We start from the raw sequence: 14,500 nt of genomic DNA, 5'->3' as shown, positions 1-14,500 counted from the left end.
GATCATCGTCCATCTAATTAAATTATTTAATTTTTTAATACTAATTTTCAGCTGCAAAATATACTTGTGCTAAAATACAGAGTTCCCTTTCAAAAGCTACAATCGATGCTGCGCTGCTTAGTGCATTGAAAACGTCTTTAATCGTGACCTGCTGTGAATATAGTGTGTAAATATAGAAGTAATATAGTCTCGGTCAGTGACGTCATCGGCGTGCACCCGCGACACAAGGCTATAATTAGATGAGCCACAGGTGCATTGTCAGGTCTTTTGTCTTCAGAGATCTCTCTGTGTTGGTGTGCAAGCATCTATTTTCTTTCTCTGCTACAGATCTTGGTTAGGAGTTATTTAGCTTTATACCTGTCAGTGTGCAGATTGTCTCTTTCTCATCTCTTAACGATCTTAAAAGAGTTTCAAAAAGTCAAAAAGAGAAATGAGTCAGCAAGCTAAGTGCTGTGTCCCTCCATGTTCTCGTCCTATGTCAGAACTGGATACACACGCTTACTGCTTTGTGTTTGGGGGAGGAGCATGCGGCCGCTGCATTGGAGTCGGGAGAGTGTGAGCATTGTGAACAGTTCACAGTTAAAATGATTCCTACTCGTCTTGGCTACTTTCAGTCCACACCCGCATTATCATCGCGGGGCTCCCGAATGGATTTGGTTGACGAGCAAGAGACGGGTCCGTCCCTTTCGCTTGCTTGTTCACCAGATTCACACTTTCCCTCGCGTGATCGCAAAGCGCACCCCGGTGCTTCTTCGGCTCACGCAGGAGACGATAATGACTCTCTTGGGTCTACGGACTTCGAGCAGCCAACCTCTGAGCGTTCCTTGCGCAATCTGTCGAGGAACTACTCGAGGTGGTTACTCTTGCGGTGGCCAGATTGCAGCTTGACTGGCCTCGCGAACAAGAGACCCCCAAACGCAGTAAGCTTGAGGATAGGTTTTTGTCCAGTGGCAGGGGGGAGAGACCTCAACATCAGTCTCTCTCCTTCTTCGATGACCTCCATTAAGAGCTGTCTAACTTTGTGCCCTCGACGTCGACTTTTTCGACTATAGTGGGTGGGAAGGCGCGAGGGTATGCGGAGATGCCCCAGGTTGAAGAGACGCTCACAAGCTATCTCTCCCCTGGGTCTGCATCTTCGCTTAAAAAACCTACCCTCCCCTTGAAGCCGTGTAGAATAACATCTTCGCTCATGGGTAAAGCTTACCGAGCTGCAGGTCAGGCTCAACCTCACGGGGATAAAGGATAAGGACCGTGTCTTTCTACTGGACTCCCCGGTTTCTCCCTCTGGCCTGTTTGGCGACTCGGTCAACACCAAGTTCAGGGAGGTTAAGAAACATGAGGAGGAGCCATGCTCCCCCTAGTAAAAACTGGAGACAGGCTCGTCAAGCTCAGCAACCTCCCAAGCCAGACCTGAAGTCTTGATGGTCTGGCGCCCATTCTGGTGGGGGTAGCCCCCCGAGGGACGGGGCATGTATTTCATCTGACCGGCCCTTCTCGTTACCTCCACGAAACCTCTCCATCCCCGTCACCTCTGATGCTTTGCGGTTTCCAGCGAATTGTTAGATGTTCCGTTGCTTCCTGCTATCATCCAGGACAAGGAACATCTAACATCCCCTCAAAAGGAAGTATCAAAATTGATACCACTCTCAGAGAGTCTGGCATGGGTATTAAGCACAGTACATACAGGATTCAGAATCCAATTTATTCATTGTCCTCCGCGTTTCAACGGCGTGGTCTCCACTTCCGTGAGACCGGAGGCGATGCAAGTACTGTCACAAATTCATCATCACGATTGGTTTGTCACGATCGATCTGAAGGACGCATATTTTCACATAGAAATATTGCCACAACACAGGAAGTTCCTTAGGTTCGCTTTCGGGGGCAAAGCATACCAATTTCGGGTTGTTCTATCATCTAGCTCATCTAGTTTCTCTAGGGTTGAGACTCAACACCAAGAAAAGTGTTCTTTCTCCTGCCCAGAGAATGACTTATCTCGGGATCGTTTGGGATTCAATCACAATGCGGGCACAATTGTCTCCCGCTCTAATCGAGACCATTCGGCTAACCATGAGCAAAGTCAGGCTAGGCCAAGATCGCACTGTTCATCAGTACCAAAGAATGTTAGGTTTCATGGCCTCAGCATCCACGGTAATTCCTTTGGGGCTGTTGCACATGAGACCGTTTCAGTTGTGGCTAAAAGCCAGGGGATTTCATCCAAGGGCCAATCCTCAAAGGGATTGGAAGCAAGCGTGTTGGAAGCGTTTCTAGGCAAAATAGAATAGGAAAAGATGTTACTATGTCATTTTGACACGAATACATATTAATAAATGACATTTTGATGTTTGAAAGTATAGGTTTTGACATAAATACAATATAAATGTAATAAAAAATATATTATCGATTTTCAAATATTGCACCTCTCAATACAGAACAAAATATTCTGTAGCCTATTTTGCCGTCAACACTGCCGACGTTGTCTTTGCTGCTATATATTTATGTTTAACATGAAGTAGCCTATAGGCCTTCCACAACTCTCTCTTCATATGTCAAATATATCACCACCAATGATCATATGTTACCAATATTAATCATTGTTTAATATAATCGCTGTTAATATTTTTATTCAAAGTTCAGAATCAAGATGAAGTTATTAGGCTACTGGTAACTCTTATGTTTCTTATGATAACTGAGATAATGCTGCTAAATTTATATATATATATATATATATATATATATATATATTTTACCTTGAATGTCATTGCTCTAATTTATTTTTTATATTTTGATATTTCATATTTTGTTCAAATGTTTAATATCTGCTGTTCATATGTTCATTTATTAGTGTGTTATATGATTAGAATGTTGTCCCGGTTTTAAAATAAAGCACAGCAATGATATTTGAGAGTGTTTTTCCCTTTTCAGGAAAAGTATTGAAAAAGTATCGAAATCGCAATACTTGACTTGGTATCGGTATCGAAACAATAATTTTGGTATCGTGACAACACTAGTTGAGGGCTTAGTACACTATCTCTGTGGCTCAGACCCCGGTTCCTCTCCTTGAATCCCACTCTAGGGGCGCCTTGTCGTCGCAGATTGCTAACAACAGACGCCTCCCCGATGGGCTGGGGAGCGGTCTTAAGTGGTCGTCCAGCTCAAGGGGAATCGGGTCATCAGCTCGATTGGCACATCAACTGCCTCGAGTTGATTGCTGTATTTCTGGCCCTGAAATACTTTCTCCCCAGTTGAGAGGCTTTCATGTCCGAGTGCAGGTGGACAACACAGCGGCAGTCTCTTACAAAAATCACCAGAGAGGTCTGCACTCACGCAATCTGAAAAGAATAGCGAGGCAGATTTTTCTCTGGGCCCAAGAAAAGTTCCTGTCACTCAGGGCAGTTTACATTCCGGGGTATCTGAATGTGGGAGTGGATTTACTGTCCAGACAGAAACTACAGATGGGGGAATGGAAAGTCCACCCAGAAGTAGTAAAACAGATCTGGACCAGATTTTACGAAGCGGAGGTGGACCTTTTCGCCTCCCAACAGACAGCGCAATGTCCCCTCTACTTATCTCTGAGTCACCCAGCCCCCCTAGGTCTGGATGCGATGGCGCACACATGGCTCAGAATGTGCCTGTATGTATTTCCTCCAGTATCTCTGCTCCCGAGAGTTCTAGCCAGAGTTCGCCAACAAGGGTCTTGCCTCTTATTGATAGCGATACTGTTGGCCAAACAGAGTATGGTTCTCGGAGATAATATCTCTCCTCGACGGCTCGCCATGGGAAATTCCAGAGAGGAGGGACCTTCTGTCCCAGGCGGAGGGCACAATAGTCCATCCCAGGCCCAACCTGTGGAACCTTCATGTTTTGCCCCTGATGGGTACCAACTGAGGGACACTGGGCTTTCGCCTGCCATTATTGAGACCATTCTAAGTGCTAGGGCCTCCTCCACTAGAAAGAGTTATGGCAACAAATGGGGTGTCTTTGAAAGGTGGTATGTCATAAATCATGCAGATCCGGTCAACTGTCAGATTGCTTCAGTTCTGGAATTCCTGCAGGAGAAATTAACAGGCACATGCCCCGCTACTCTCAAGTTTGATGTGGCTGCTCTTTCAACTTGCCACACCTTGGTTGACGGGGTGCCACTCGGGAGACATCCTCTGCTCACTCGCTTCATTCATGGGGCCAGACGACTGAGGCCTCCCGTAAGAACCAAGATCCCTTCATGGGACTTAGCTATAGTCCTCGAGGGTCTGGTTGAGACTCCCTTTGAACCTCTAGAGTCAGCTTCTGAAAAACTTCTGACCCTAAAGATGTTTTTTATTATGGCTATAACCTCTCTAAAAAGAATCTGGGATATGCAGGCTCTATCAATATCACCATCCTGCTTAGACTTTGCCCCAGGAATGGTGAAAGTGATTTTGCATCCTCATCCTGACTACCTGCCTAAGGCAGTGGTTCTCAACCCTGCTCCTGGAGGACCCCCAACACTGCACGTTTTCTTTGTCTCCCTAATCAAACACACCTGATTCAACTCATCAGCTCATTAACCCATGTGATAATGAGCTGATGAGTTGAATCAGGTGTGCTGCCGCCACCAAACAGACCATGTCACATTGGGTCAGGGATGCTATTTCTCTTGCCTATGAGGCGTGTGGCCAAGCTTCACCAACAGGTCTAAGGGCTCACTACACCAGAGGGGTCGCCTCCTCTGCTGCCTTGGCAAAAGGTGCCCCCTTGCAATTTGTTTGTGATGCGGTAGGTTGGTCCTCTCCGCACACATTCAGAAGATTTTATAGCTTGGATGTTCATGCCACTCCGGGCTCTCACGTCCTTGAGTCAACGTCACAAGCTTATGTCTAGGGCTTTCTTGCGTTCTTGTGGGCACACCTACACAACCGTAAGGAGTCCAGACACCGTCAAGCACGGCGGCGTGGATATTCTCGTTCCCAATGCGCTAAGCAGCGCAGCATCGATTGTAGCTTTTGAAAGGGAACGTTCCGGGTTACTTGACTGTAACCCTGTTCTCTGAAAAAGCGGAAGGAGATGCTGTGCTGCATTGCCGTGCTGATGATGTCCCAGGACTGCTCTTCAGACAAAATATGCTGATGATGCATATTTCAAACATTTCAAAACATTTTATATTTGAAAATCAACAAACAACAAATAAAACAAGCAGGATTATTTTTAAACATGCACTTTTTAAAACAAGATTCTATTCTGTGGCATATCCTTCCTTATAATGACCGTCGTCAATAGCAACGCATAACACAGACAGCGCACATCCATGTATCACAACTGACGTTTCTCATTTCATTCAACAACTTGCCGTCTTGCGTCTCCATTTTTGATTGTACTGAAAATGAAATCAGAGTTGATTTATTGTTTACAGAGTTTGATAATGTTGTTATCATCTTGTCTGGACGATTGTTTTGTAGACTGTACAAAATAAATTTTAAACACGCAAGTCCCCGTAATTATGTGGTTAAAAAAAATAAAAACGGTGTAATAAGTGTACAATGAATATACATTATTATCCATTGAATGTCACTCTTAATAGTCTTGTTTGAACTTGTTAGTTTTTGGCTCAAAGCCACTTGCTGCAAACTTTTCTTTGCGGAAGCTTCACGTTTATTTCAAGTGAGAGTAAGATGAAAATATTTCAACTTAAAACAATATTTTGTGCCCAATTATTTCCCAGACGTAGTTTTGGTATTGAGGTCAAAGTTAACTTGCCCTGCGTTCGCTATACAACAGTGGGTGATGGTCACACAAGACGACTCTACAGATTTGAAGTGTTTCTATTGCAGCGACTTTTTTGTGCATGTTCTGCAGACAGAGTGACCATCCTCAATTTAAGTTTCCCTCAGGACTTTTGTAAAAGCCAAAATATGACCACACCTCAGATTTGGTCCTCTAAAAAGGCTGAAAAATCTCCCAAGCAACGGTCATTGCCTTATGCCACCATCCCTTCTCGAATAAAGATATATTGCATGCTGCGCCTGCATCAGACTGTTGCTGGCCGGACAGGAATTACAGCGAGTTATTAAAATCGTGATAATCAAACACGGTTTTAATGATAGTTAACCCTCTGGGGACCAAAAACGCGCCCGCGTGTTTTGCTCATTTTTTTTTTTTAGCAATGAAAATAAACACTAAATGCTCTGTTAATTTTGATCTTTCATTTTCGTGTAATACATCAATCGATCCTGTTCAGTTTCTATTTCTTTTCTGTATACTCACAATAAAAATAAAGTGTTTTGCTTTTTGACAAATAAAGAAAAATTAAGATGATGCGATTTCTGCCTTCTCTCTGTCAGTAAACTCCCGTTTGAAACGCGTTCGAAATGATCTATAACTCCGCGAAAATTCAGTCAAACAGGCAAACAGACCCACGGGCATAAAGCTTGAGATCGCATCTTTTAAATGAAGTCATTTATATAAAAAACAAATATTCTTAGTTTCTGTAATCTGTATACAAAGAGAGCGACTCCAGTCGAGCTCATTACGAGATGATTCACAGTAATTTGACCACTCCCCGGAGAGCGCGCGCTATTCAAACGCAAATTCTGAGAACCATTTCAGTCTGTGAAACGCCCCCACATCAGCTGTAAACAAAGCGTGAGTGAGACATTATAGCCTTTATGGAGAAAAGTTTCCACAGTGCTGATGAGGAGAAATATTTCCTGATATGAGCAGCAGATCGCGCTGAGGAGTGAGGTAGGCTGTTTTCTTTTCTCAAGTGTGGAATAACGTTATGGAATAACGTTAGTGTAGGCCTATAAACCGCAAAAAGATGAATCGCATTTCTATAATATGACTCGCGTTTCTGTGAGATGAATGAAGGGTACATATTTGTAAAGAGTGTTTAGCCTAAATATGAATCGCGTGTCTGTGTGTGAAAGAATAAACTGCTTTGCCATAGCCTACTGAGATGAGTAAAAATCGACTGGAATATGTTGAAATAAAATGTATTTGTATAAGCAACGTAAATTAACATTTATATGCCCTGATATTTCAATAAAACAACGTTAGTCAGGCGTTAGTCACACTATTTTTGTCAAAAATAAAGTCATAGACTAAGATGTTAGATGTTCCAATGTTGGCTATATTCAAACTAATGAATACATATGATAAAATGTAGGCCTATAATCTTTTTTTTCTTTCTTTTTTTTTTTTACAAAGAAAGAGTACACTTGAAATATTGTTGAAATTGTAATTATTGTTGTAATTGTAACATTTTTAGTAAAATAGCTAAACATATTTACAAGATAGATGTAAGCGAAATCTTAAATGGTCAATATAAGTATTCTTCTAAATACATTGTCCTTGCATTGTGGCTCAGTCAGTGTCACACCTGAATGAATGACTATTCAGAGTCATTATGCAGAGTGGGTGGGACAACCCAGGTGTAAACTACTCCTTCACGCCCCCCTCGCATATTGGCTTTCCAAGCAAAACCTGTTTTACACCATTTAAATCAATGTATTTTTTTTTGTTAACAATAAAGCAAGACTATTTTCACAAAATTTTGAAGCCAGTACTCAAAGGTACAACATCAATTAGACAAAAGTCTTGTGGACACATATTTAATATGTGTTTTGTGGTCTTAATTCAGCCACTTTCATTTTAATTTTTTCCAATAACCACGCATAAACATTATTCTCTTAAAAATACAAACATCTACATACACGTTGCCCGCATATTTTGGTAGCCCTGTTTGTGCTATATAGAGTGATTTTACACCTTTGCCATTAACATGTTTATAAATAACTGAAAAAAGCACAAATTTCAAGGCATGTCAGAACATCTCAAGGGCTCCAAAAACACCTTGGTCCCCAGAGGGTTAAATTTGAAATGATATTACCAAACGTCAGTGCATTTTATCCTGGTTTATAGTGAAATCAGTACTCGTCCCATCCCTAATATGAACTCTTGTCTCTGTTTTCTCGACTCTGTTGTATTGTCTCTGTTCTGTCCGTGGTTGTCCATAATTAGTGAACAGTCTATGGACACTCGAGGAACATTTAGGGGAAGACACATGTCATCTAATCCGAGGTACAACATTTCTGTCTACACATAAAAATATTTTACTATCACTTTTACTTCTTCAATGTTTTAATCAAATCATTTATTCTTTTAGTCATGATTCTCAACTGGTCCAAAGCACATTTAAATCAAATCTGCTGAAGAAGTTTCAGTGTCTGTATGAAGGAACAGCAAAGCAGGGAAACCCAATTCTCCTGAATGAGATCTACACAGAGCTCTACATCACAGAGAGTGAAAGTGGAGAGATCAATAATGAGCATGAGGTGAGACAGATTGAGACACAATCCAGGAGAGCAGAAACAGAGGACACACCAATCAAATGCAATGACATCTTTAGACCTTTACCTGGACAAGACAAACCCATCAGAACTGTGCTGACAAAGGGAGTCGCTGGCATTGGAAAAACAGTCTCTGTGCAGAAGTTCATTGTGGACTGGGCTGAAGGGAAAGAGAATCAGGACGTCCAGCTCATATTTCCACTTCCTTTCAGAGAGATCAACTTGATGAAGGACAACACACTCAGTCTTTCAGATCTTCTTCATGTGTTTTTCCCTGAAACAAAAGAAATAGAAATATCCAGTGCTGAATATAAAGTGTTGTTCATCTTTGATGGTCTAGATGAGTGTCGTCTGTCTCTGAACTTTAAGAGCAAAGTGAAACTGTGTAATATATCTGAATCAGCCTCAGTGGACGAGCTGCTAATGAACCTCATTGAGGGGAATCTGCTTCCCTCTGCTCTCATCTGGATCACCTCCAGACCAGCAGCAGCGGATCTCGTCCCGTCTGAGTGTGTCCATCGAGTGACAGAGGTACGAGGCTTCAATGAGCCACAGAAGGAGGAATACTTCAGGAAGAGAATCAGTGATCAGAGTCTGGCCAATACAATTATCACACACCTGAAGTCCTCGAGGAGCCTCCACATCATGTGCCACATCCCAGTGTTCTGCTGGATCTCAGCCACTGTTCTAGAGGAGATGTTGAGTGAAGCAGAGAGAGGAGAGATTCCCAAGACTCTCACTCAGATGTACACACACTTCATGATCATTCAGACCAACATCAAACATGATAAGGACTATAAGAAGAGAGTGAAAGACGAAGACATGATTCTCAAACTGGGGAAACTGGCTTATCGACAGCTTGTGAAAGGCAACCTGATCTTCTATGAGGAGGACCTGAGAGAGTGTGGCATTGATGTGACAGAAGCATCAGTGTACTCAGGATTGTGCACTCAGATCTTCAGAGAGGAGTTGGGCTTGTATCAGGGGAAAGTCTTCTGCTTTGTTCATCTGAGCATCCAGGAACATCTAGCAGCTCTATATGCACACATTCACTTTACATATAAGAACAGAAATGTGTTTGACAAAACCAAACAAGGTTTATTTTCTAAAATCATAAACCAGAAGAAATACCATTCATTATCTGATCTGCATCAGAGAGCTGTGGATGAGGCTTTACAGAGTAAGAATGGACATCTGGACCTTTTCCTGCGTTTCCTTCTGGGTCTCTCATTTGAGTCCAATCAGACTCTCTTACGAGAACTACTGACACAGACTGGAAGATTCTCCTACAACAAAGAGGAAACAGTTCAGAACATCAAACAGATAATCGGGGCGAATCGCTCTCCAGAGAGATCCATCAATCTGTTCCACTGTCTGAATGAACTGGGTGATGATTCTCTGATGCAGGAGATCCAAGATTATCTGAAATCTGGAGAAATAGGAGGAACCAAACTCTCCTCTTCACAGTGGTCAGCTCTGGTTTATGTGTTGCTGACATCAGAGCAGAATATGGATGTTTTTAATCTAAAACAGTTTATTGGAGCACAAAATACAGCAGATGAAGTTCTTCAGAAGCTGCTGCCTGTGGTTAAAGAATCCAGATCAGTTCAGTAAGTCACTCTGATAACATCCTTACACTGATAAAACTTGATCATATTTATTATTTTTGGAATGTGCTTTTGTACAAAAGCAATACTGTAATAGGAGAAACTCAAATATATCTTAGGTAACCCTTTACAATAACAGTACATGAATAATCATATATTAATACCTGTATTAATAGTTATTTCAACATGAACTCATGATTAGCGAAGATATGAACTAATCATGAACCATTGTAGAGCTATACTTAACTACGACAGCAGTCATAAGGATTCATACATGAATAACAGAAGCCTTAACTACATGTTAGTACATGTTTAATAATTAATGCATTAATTAACATATAGGGGTAAACTAAACCAACCAGGCTCCGTAAGAATAAATAAGTAATCTGAATTTGAATCAAATGTGATTTAATACTCTCAATGTTGTCTGTTTCTCTCCTGTGGTGAATAATGAATGATATACAAAAATAATGTTTATCATCAAGTAACTGAAAAGGATGTTAATCTTCATTAGATTCTTCTGAGGTCATTATACTTTTGATAGTTTTTGATAGTGTTTTATGGTGCGTATTTCTAGACACCTTTAACCTTATTTTGATTATTCACAGGTTAGGTAAAGTATGTCAAATCTTTCCTAAATCATAAGCATCTGAATTTGCATACTCACAATCTATAGGTCAGAAGACTTCTTCGTGGTCTGTTCAGTTCAGTGTCTTTAGAAATCAAAAACTTTTAGCAGGCGAGCTTCTTAGTTTCAATTAAATATAGTTCTGTTATTTACAGGTTAACTAGTTTACAAAAAGGCATCCTTGTAACAGGACAATTGCATTTTTCACAACAATAGTTATAAGCATAATTGGATTATGTGAAGACGTGACAACTGCTTTCATATACAAGTCTGTTGAGGAGAAATTCATATATATCTTATCTATATCAGTGTTTCCTGAACTGAGAGACTGAAGAGTGTCATTGTTCTCTACAGGTTGTGGGATTGTGGTGTTACAGATGAAGGTTGTTCTGCTCTGACTTCAGCTCTGAGATCAAACCCATCACACCTGAGAGAACTGGATCTGTCAGGGAATACAGTAGGAGATTCTGGAGTCGAGCAGCTTTCTGATCTACTGCAGGATTCTCACTGTAAACTGGAGATACTCGAGTAAGATTTTATAAAAGTCTCAACGTCGTCTGTTTTTCTCCTGTGGTGAATAATCAAGGATATACAAAAATAATATATACAAAAAAGGTTTACCATCAAGGATGGTACCAAAAGGATGTTTAATCTTCATTATATTCTTTACAAAGCTTCTGAGGTCATTTTACTTTTGATTGTGTTTTATGGTGAGTTTTTCTAGACACCTTTAACCTTATTTTTGATTATTCTCAGGTTAAAGTATGTAAAATCTGTCCTAAATCTGTTAAGGTTTTGTAACGTTTATAAACACAAGCTGCGAAGCTACACAGCACAAGACAAAACATGGCATGAAAGCACGCGGCCGATGTAAACACGAACCGCGTGCTACACAGGACACAACAACACACGTGGACAGAAGAGCGTATGGTCTGAGCGAACTCGAAACCGCACGCTCACGTGACAAGACGGAGCACACGAGAACGAGCGATGGCTTATCCTGTGCGCTCCCAAAAAAAAAAGACGCGGAGCATGGATGTCTGAATCCCGACACAGAATCTAAATCAAACTAGACCGACGTGCCGGGATCCAAACATCACGCTCCGCACATGTAACAAGTCGCATAGACAAGTGAGTGCACAGCTAAAGCACGCTCGAAACCGCACACTCAGACAAAGACGGGACAAAAACAGGAGTGTCAGAGCTCTGTCACAAAACCAAGAAATTAACTAGACAGAAGTGACAGAACCCTGACAAAATCATAAGTATCTGAATTTGCATACTCACAATCTATAGGTCAGAAGACTTCTTTGTGGTCTGTTCAGTTCAGTTTTTTTTATAAATCAAAGACTTTTGGTAGGCGAGCTTTAGTTTCAATTAAGTATATTTTTATTATTTACAGGTAGTTTACAATTGCATATTTTCCACAACAATAGTTATAAGCATGATTGGATGATGTGAAGAGTTAACAACTGCTTTCATATACAAATCTGTTGAAGAGAAAGGAGAAATTCATATATATCTTATTTATATCAGTCTTTCCTGAACTGAGAGACTGAAGAGTGTCATTGTTCTCTACAGGTTGAGGGATTGTGGTGTTACAGATGAAGGTTGTGCTGCTCTGACTTCAGCTCTGAGATCAAACCCCTCACACCTGAGAGAACTGGATCTGACTGAGAATAAAGTTGGAGATTCTGGAGTCAAGCAGCTTTCTGATCTACTGCAGGATCCTCTCTGTAAACTGGAGATACTCAAGTAAGATTTTATAAACGTCTCAACGTCGTCTGTTTTTCTCCTCTGGTGAATAATCAAGGATATACAAAAATAATATATACAAAAAAGATTTACCATCAAGTAACTGAAAAGGATGTTTAATCTTAATTAGAGTCTTTCCAAAGCTTCTGAGGTCATTTTACTTTTGATAGTTTTTGATAATGTTTTATGGTGAGTTTTTCTAGACACCTTTAACCTTATTTTGATTATTCTCAGGTTAAAGTGCGTAAAATCTGTCCTAAATCTGTTAAGGTTTTGGGGTTGAGGAGATGAGGCGAGGACTCAATCGCGGAATAATAATAATAATAATAATAATAATAGATTATATTTGTAATGCACTTTACATTTGGAGCAAATCTCAAAGTGCTACCGTTAAGATCATAAAAGGATGGTAAAAACATCAATACAAATGGACATAGTAGTTAAAAGTCATAAGTTCTCCTAAAAAGAAATGTTTTTAGCCCTGTTTTAAAAGTCTCAATAGTTTGATGTGGCCTCAGATGGTCGGGGAGGGCATTCCAGATCGGAGGAGCGGCAGAACAGAAGAATAGGGCTTTTATTAAAAGTAAAAATAAAGCAAATGCAAACAAAAACTACCCCGAGCGGGAAGACTTGACTTGACTTGAGTACAGGAGGATCACACAATCATACGACAAAAAAACCAGCACAGGACTGCAAACACAGGGAGAATAAATAAGGAGAGCAAACAAGGCAGGCACCAAGGGAGGACAGGTGGAGCAAATTAATTAATAATAAGGTAACAAGATGGGTGGGGATAGACAATCGACAGGAGAGCACATGGCACAAGGAAACATACAGTGAGGAAAATAAGTATTTGAACACCCTGCTATTTTGCAAGTTCTCCCACTTAGAAATCATGGAGGGGTCTGAAATTGTCATCGTAGGTGCATGTCCACTGTGAGAGACATAATCTAAAAAGAAAAAAACAGAAATCACTATGTATGATTTTTTAACTATTTATTTGTATGATACAGCTGCAAATAAGTATTTGAACACCTGAGAAAATCAATGTTAATATTTGGTACAGTAGCCTTTGTTTGCAATTACAGAGGTCAAACGTTTCCTGTAGTTTTTCACCAGGTTTGCACACACTGCAGGAGGGATTTTGGCCCACTCCTCCACACAGATCTTCTCTAGATCAGTCAGGTTTCTGGGCTGTCACTGAGAAACACGGAGTTTGAGCTCCCTCCAAAGATTCTCTATTGGGTTTAGGTCTGGAGACTGGCTAGGCCACGCCAGAACCTTGATATGCTTCTTACAGAGCCACTCCTTGGTTATCCTGGCTGTGTGCTTTGGGTCATTGTCATGTTGGAAGACCCAGCCTCGACCCATCTTCAATGCTCTAACTGAGGGAAGGAGGTTGTTCCCCAAAATCTCGCAATACATGGCCCCGGTCATCCTCTCCTTAATACAGTGCAGTCGCCCTGTCCCATGTGCAGAAAAATACCCCCAAAGCATGATGCTACCACCCCCATGTTTCACAGTAGGGATGGTGTTCTTGGGACGGTACTCATCATTCTTCTTCCGCCAAACACGTTTAGTGGAATTATGACCAAAAAGTTATATTTTGGTCTCATCTGACCACATGACTTTCTCCCATGACTCCTCTGGATCATCCAAATGGTCATTGGCAAACTTAAGATGGGCCTTGACATGTGCTGGTTTAAGCAGGGGAACCTTCCGTGCCATGCATGATTTCAAACCATGACGTCTTAGTGTATTACCAACAGTAACCTTGGAAACGGTGGTCCCAGCTCTTTTCAGGTCATTGACCAGCTCCTCCCGTGTAGTTCTGGGCTGATTTCTCACCTTTCTTAGGATCATTGAGACCCCACAAGGTGAGATCTTGCATGGAGCCCCAGTCCGAGGGAGATTGACAGTCATGTTTAGCTTCTTCCATTTTCTAATGATTGCTCCAACAGTGCACCTTTTTTCACCAAGCTGCTTGGCAATTTCCCCGTAGCCCTTTCCAGCCTTGTGGAGGTGTACAATTTTGTCTCTAGTGTCTTTGGACAGCTCTTTAGTCTTGGCCATGTTAGTAGTTGGATTCTTACTGATTGTATGGGGTGGACAGGTGTCTTTATGCAGCTAACGACCTCAAACAGGTGCATCTAATTTAGGATAATAAATGGAGTGGAGGTGGACATTTT

The 14,500-nt window shown here is 41.3% G+C and overlaps 2 protein-coding genes across 2 annotated transcripts in view; both read left to right on the top strand.

Moving 5' to 3' along the window:
* Positions 1 to 14,500, top strand: part of LOC311300278 (NACHT, LRR and PYD domains-containing protein 12-like) — a 156,343-nt gene that overhangs the window by 137,258 nt on the left and 4,585 nt on the right. Inside the window, exons 13-14 of the mRNA XM_084424466.1 lie at positions 10,911 to 11,084; positions 12,138 to 12,311. Of these exons, the coding sequence (XP_084280592.1) occupies positions 10,911 to 11,084; positions 12,138 to 12,311 (348 nt within the window). The remainder of the gene's footprint in view (positions 1 to 10,910; positions 11,085 to 12,137; positions 12,312 to 14,500) is intronic.
* On the top strand, positions 2,740 to 8,227 carry LOC311300311 (uncharacterized protein). Its single transcript, XM_084424542.1, has 2 exons — positions 2,740 to 8,052; positions 8,138 to 8,227. Exon 1 carries the CDS (start codon positions 3,453 to 3,455, stop codon positions 4,521 to 4,523), a length of 1,071 nt encoding a protein of 356 aa, XP_084280668.1. The 5' UTR covers positions 2,740 to 3,452; the 3' UTR covers positions 4,524 to 8,052; positions 8,138 to 8,227.

The sequence above is a fragment of the Rutilus rutilus genome (genome assembly GCF_951802725.1).
Source record: "Rutilus rutilus genome assembly, chromosome: 11".
In the NCBI taxonomy this organism is placed as follows: Eukaryota; Metazoa; Chordata; class Actinopteri; order Cypriniformes; family Leuciscidae; genus Rutilus; species Rutilus rutilus.
This window is presented reverse-complemented; position numbering and strand designations above follow the sequence as displayed.

What these genes read in the sequence shown, in the direction of transcription:
- LOC311300311 (XM_084424542.1), top strand. Translation starts at nt 3,453, where the DNA reads ATGGGGGAATGGAAAGTCCACCCAGAAGTAGTAAAACAGATCTGGACC.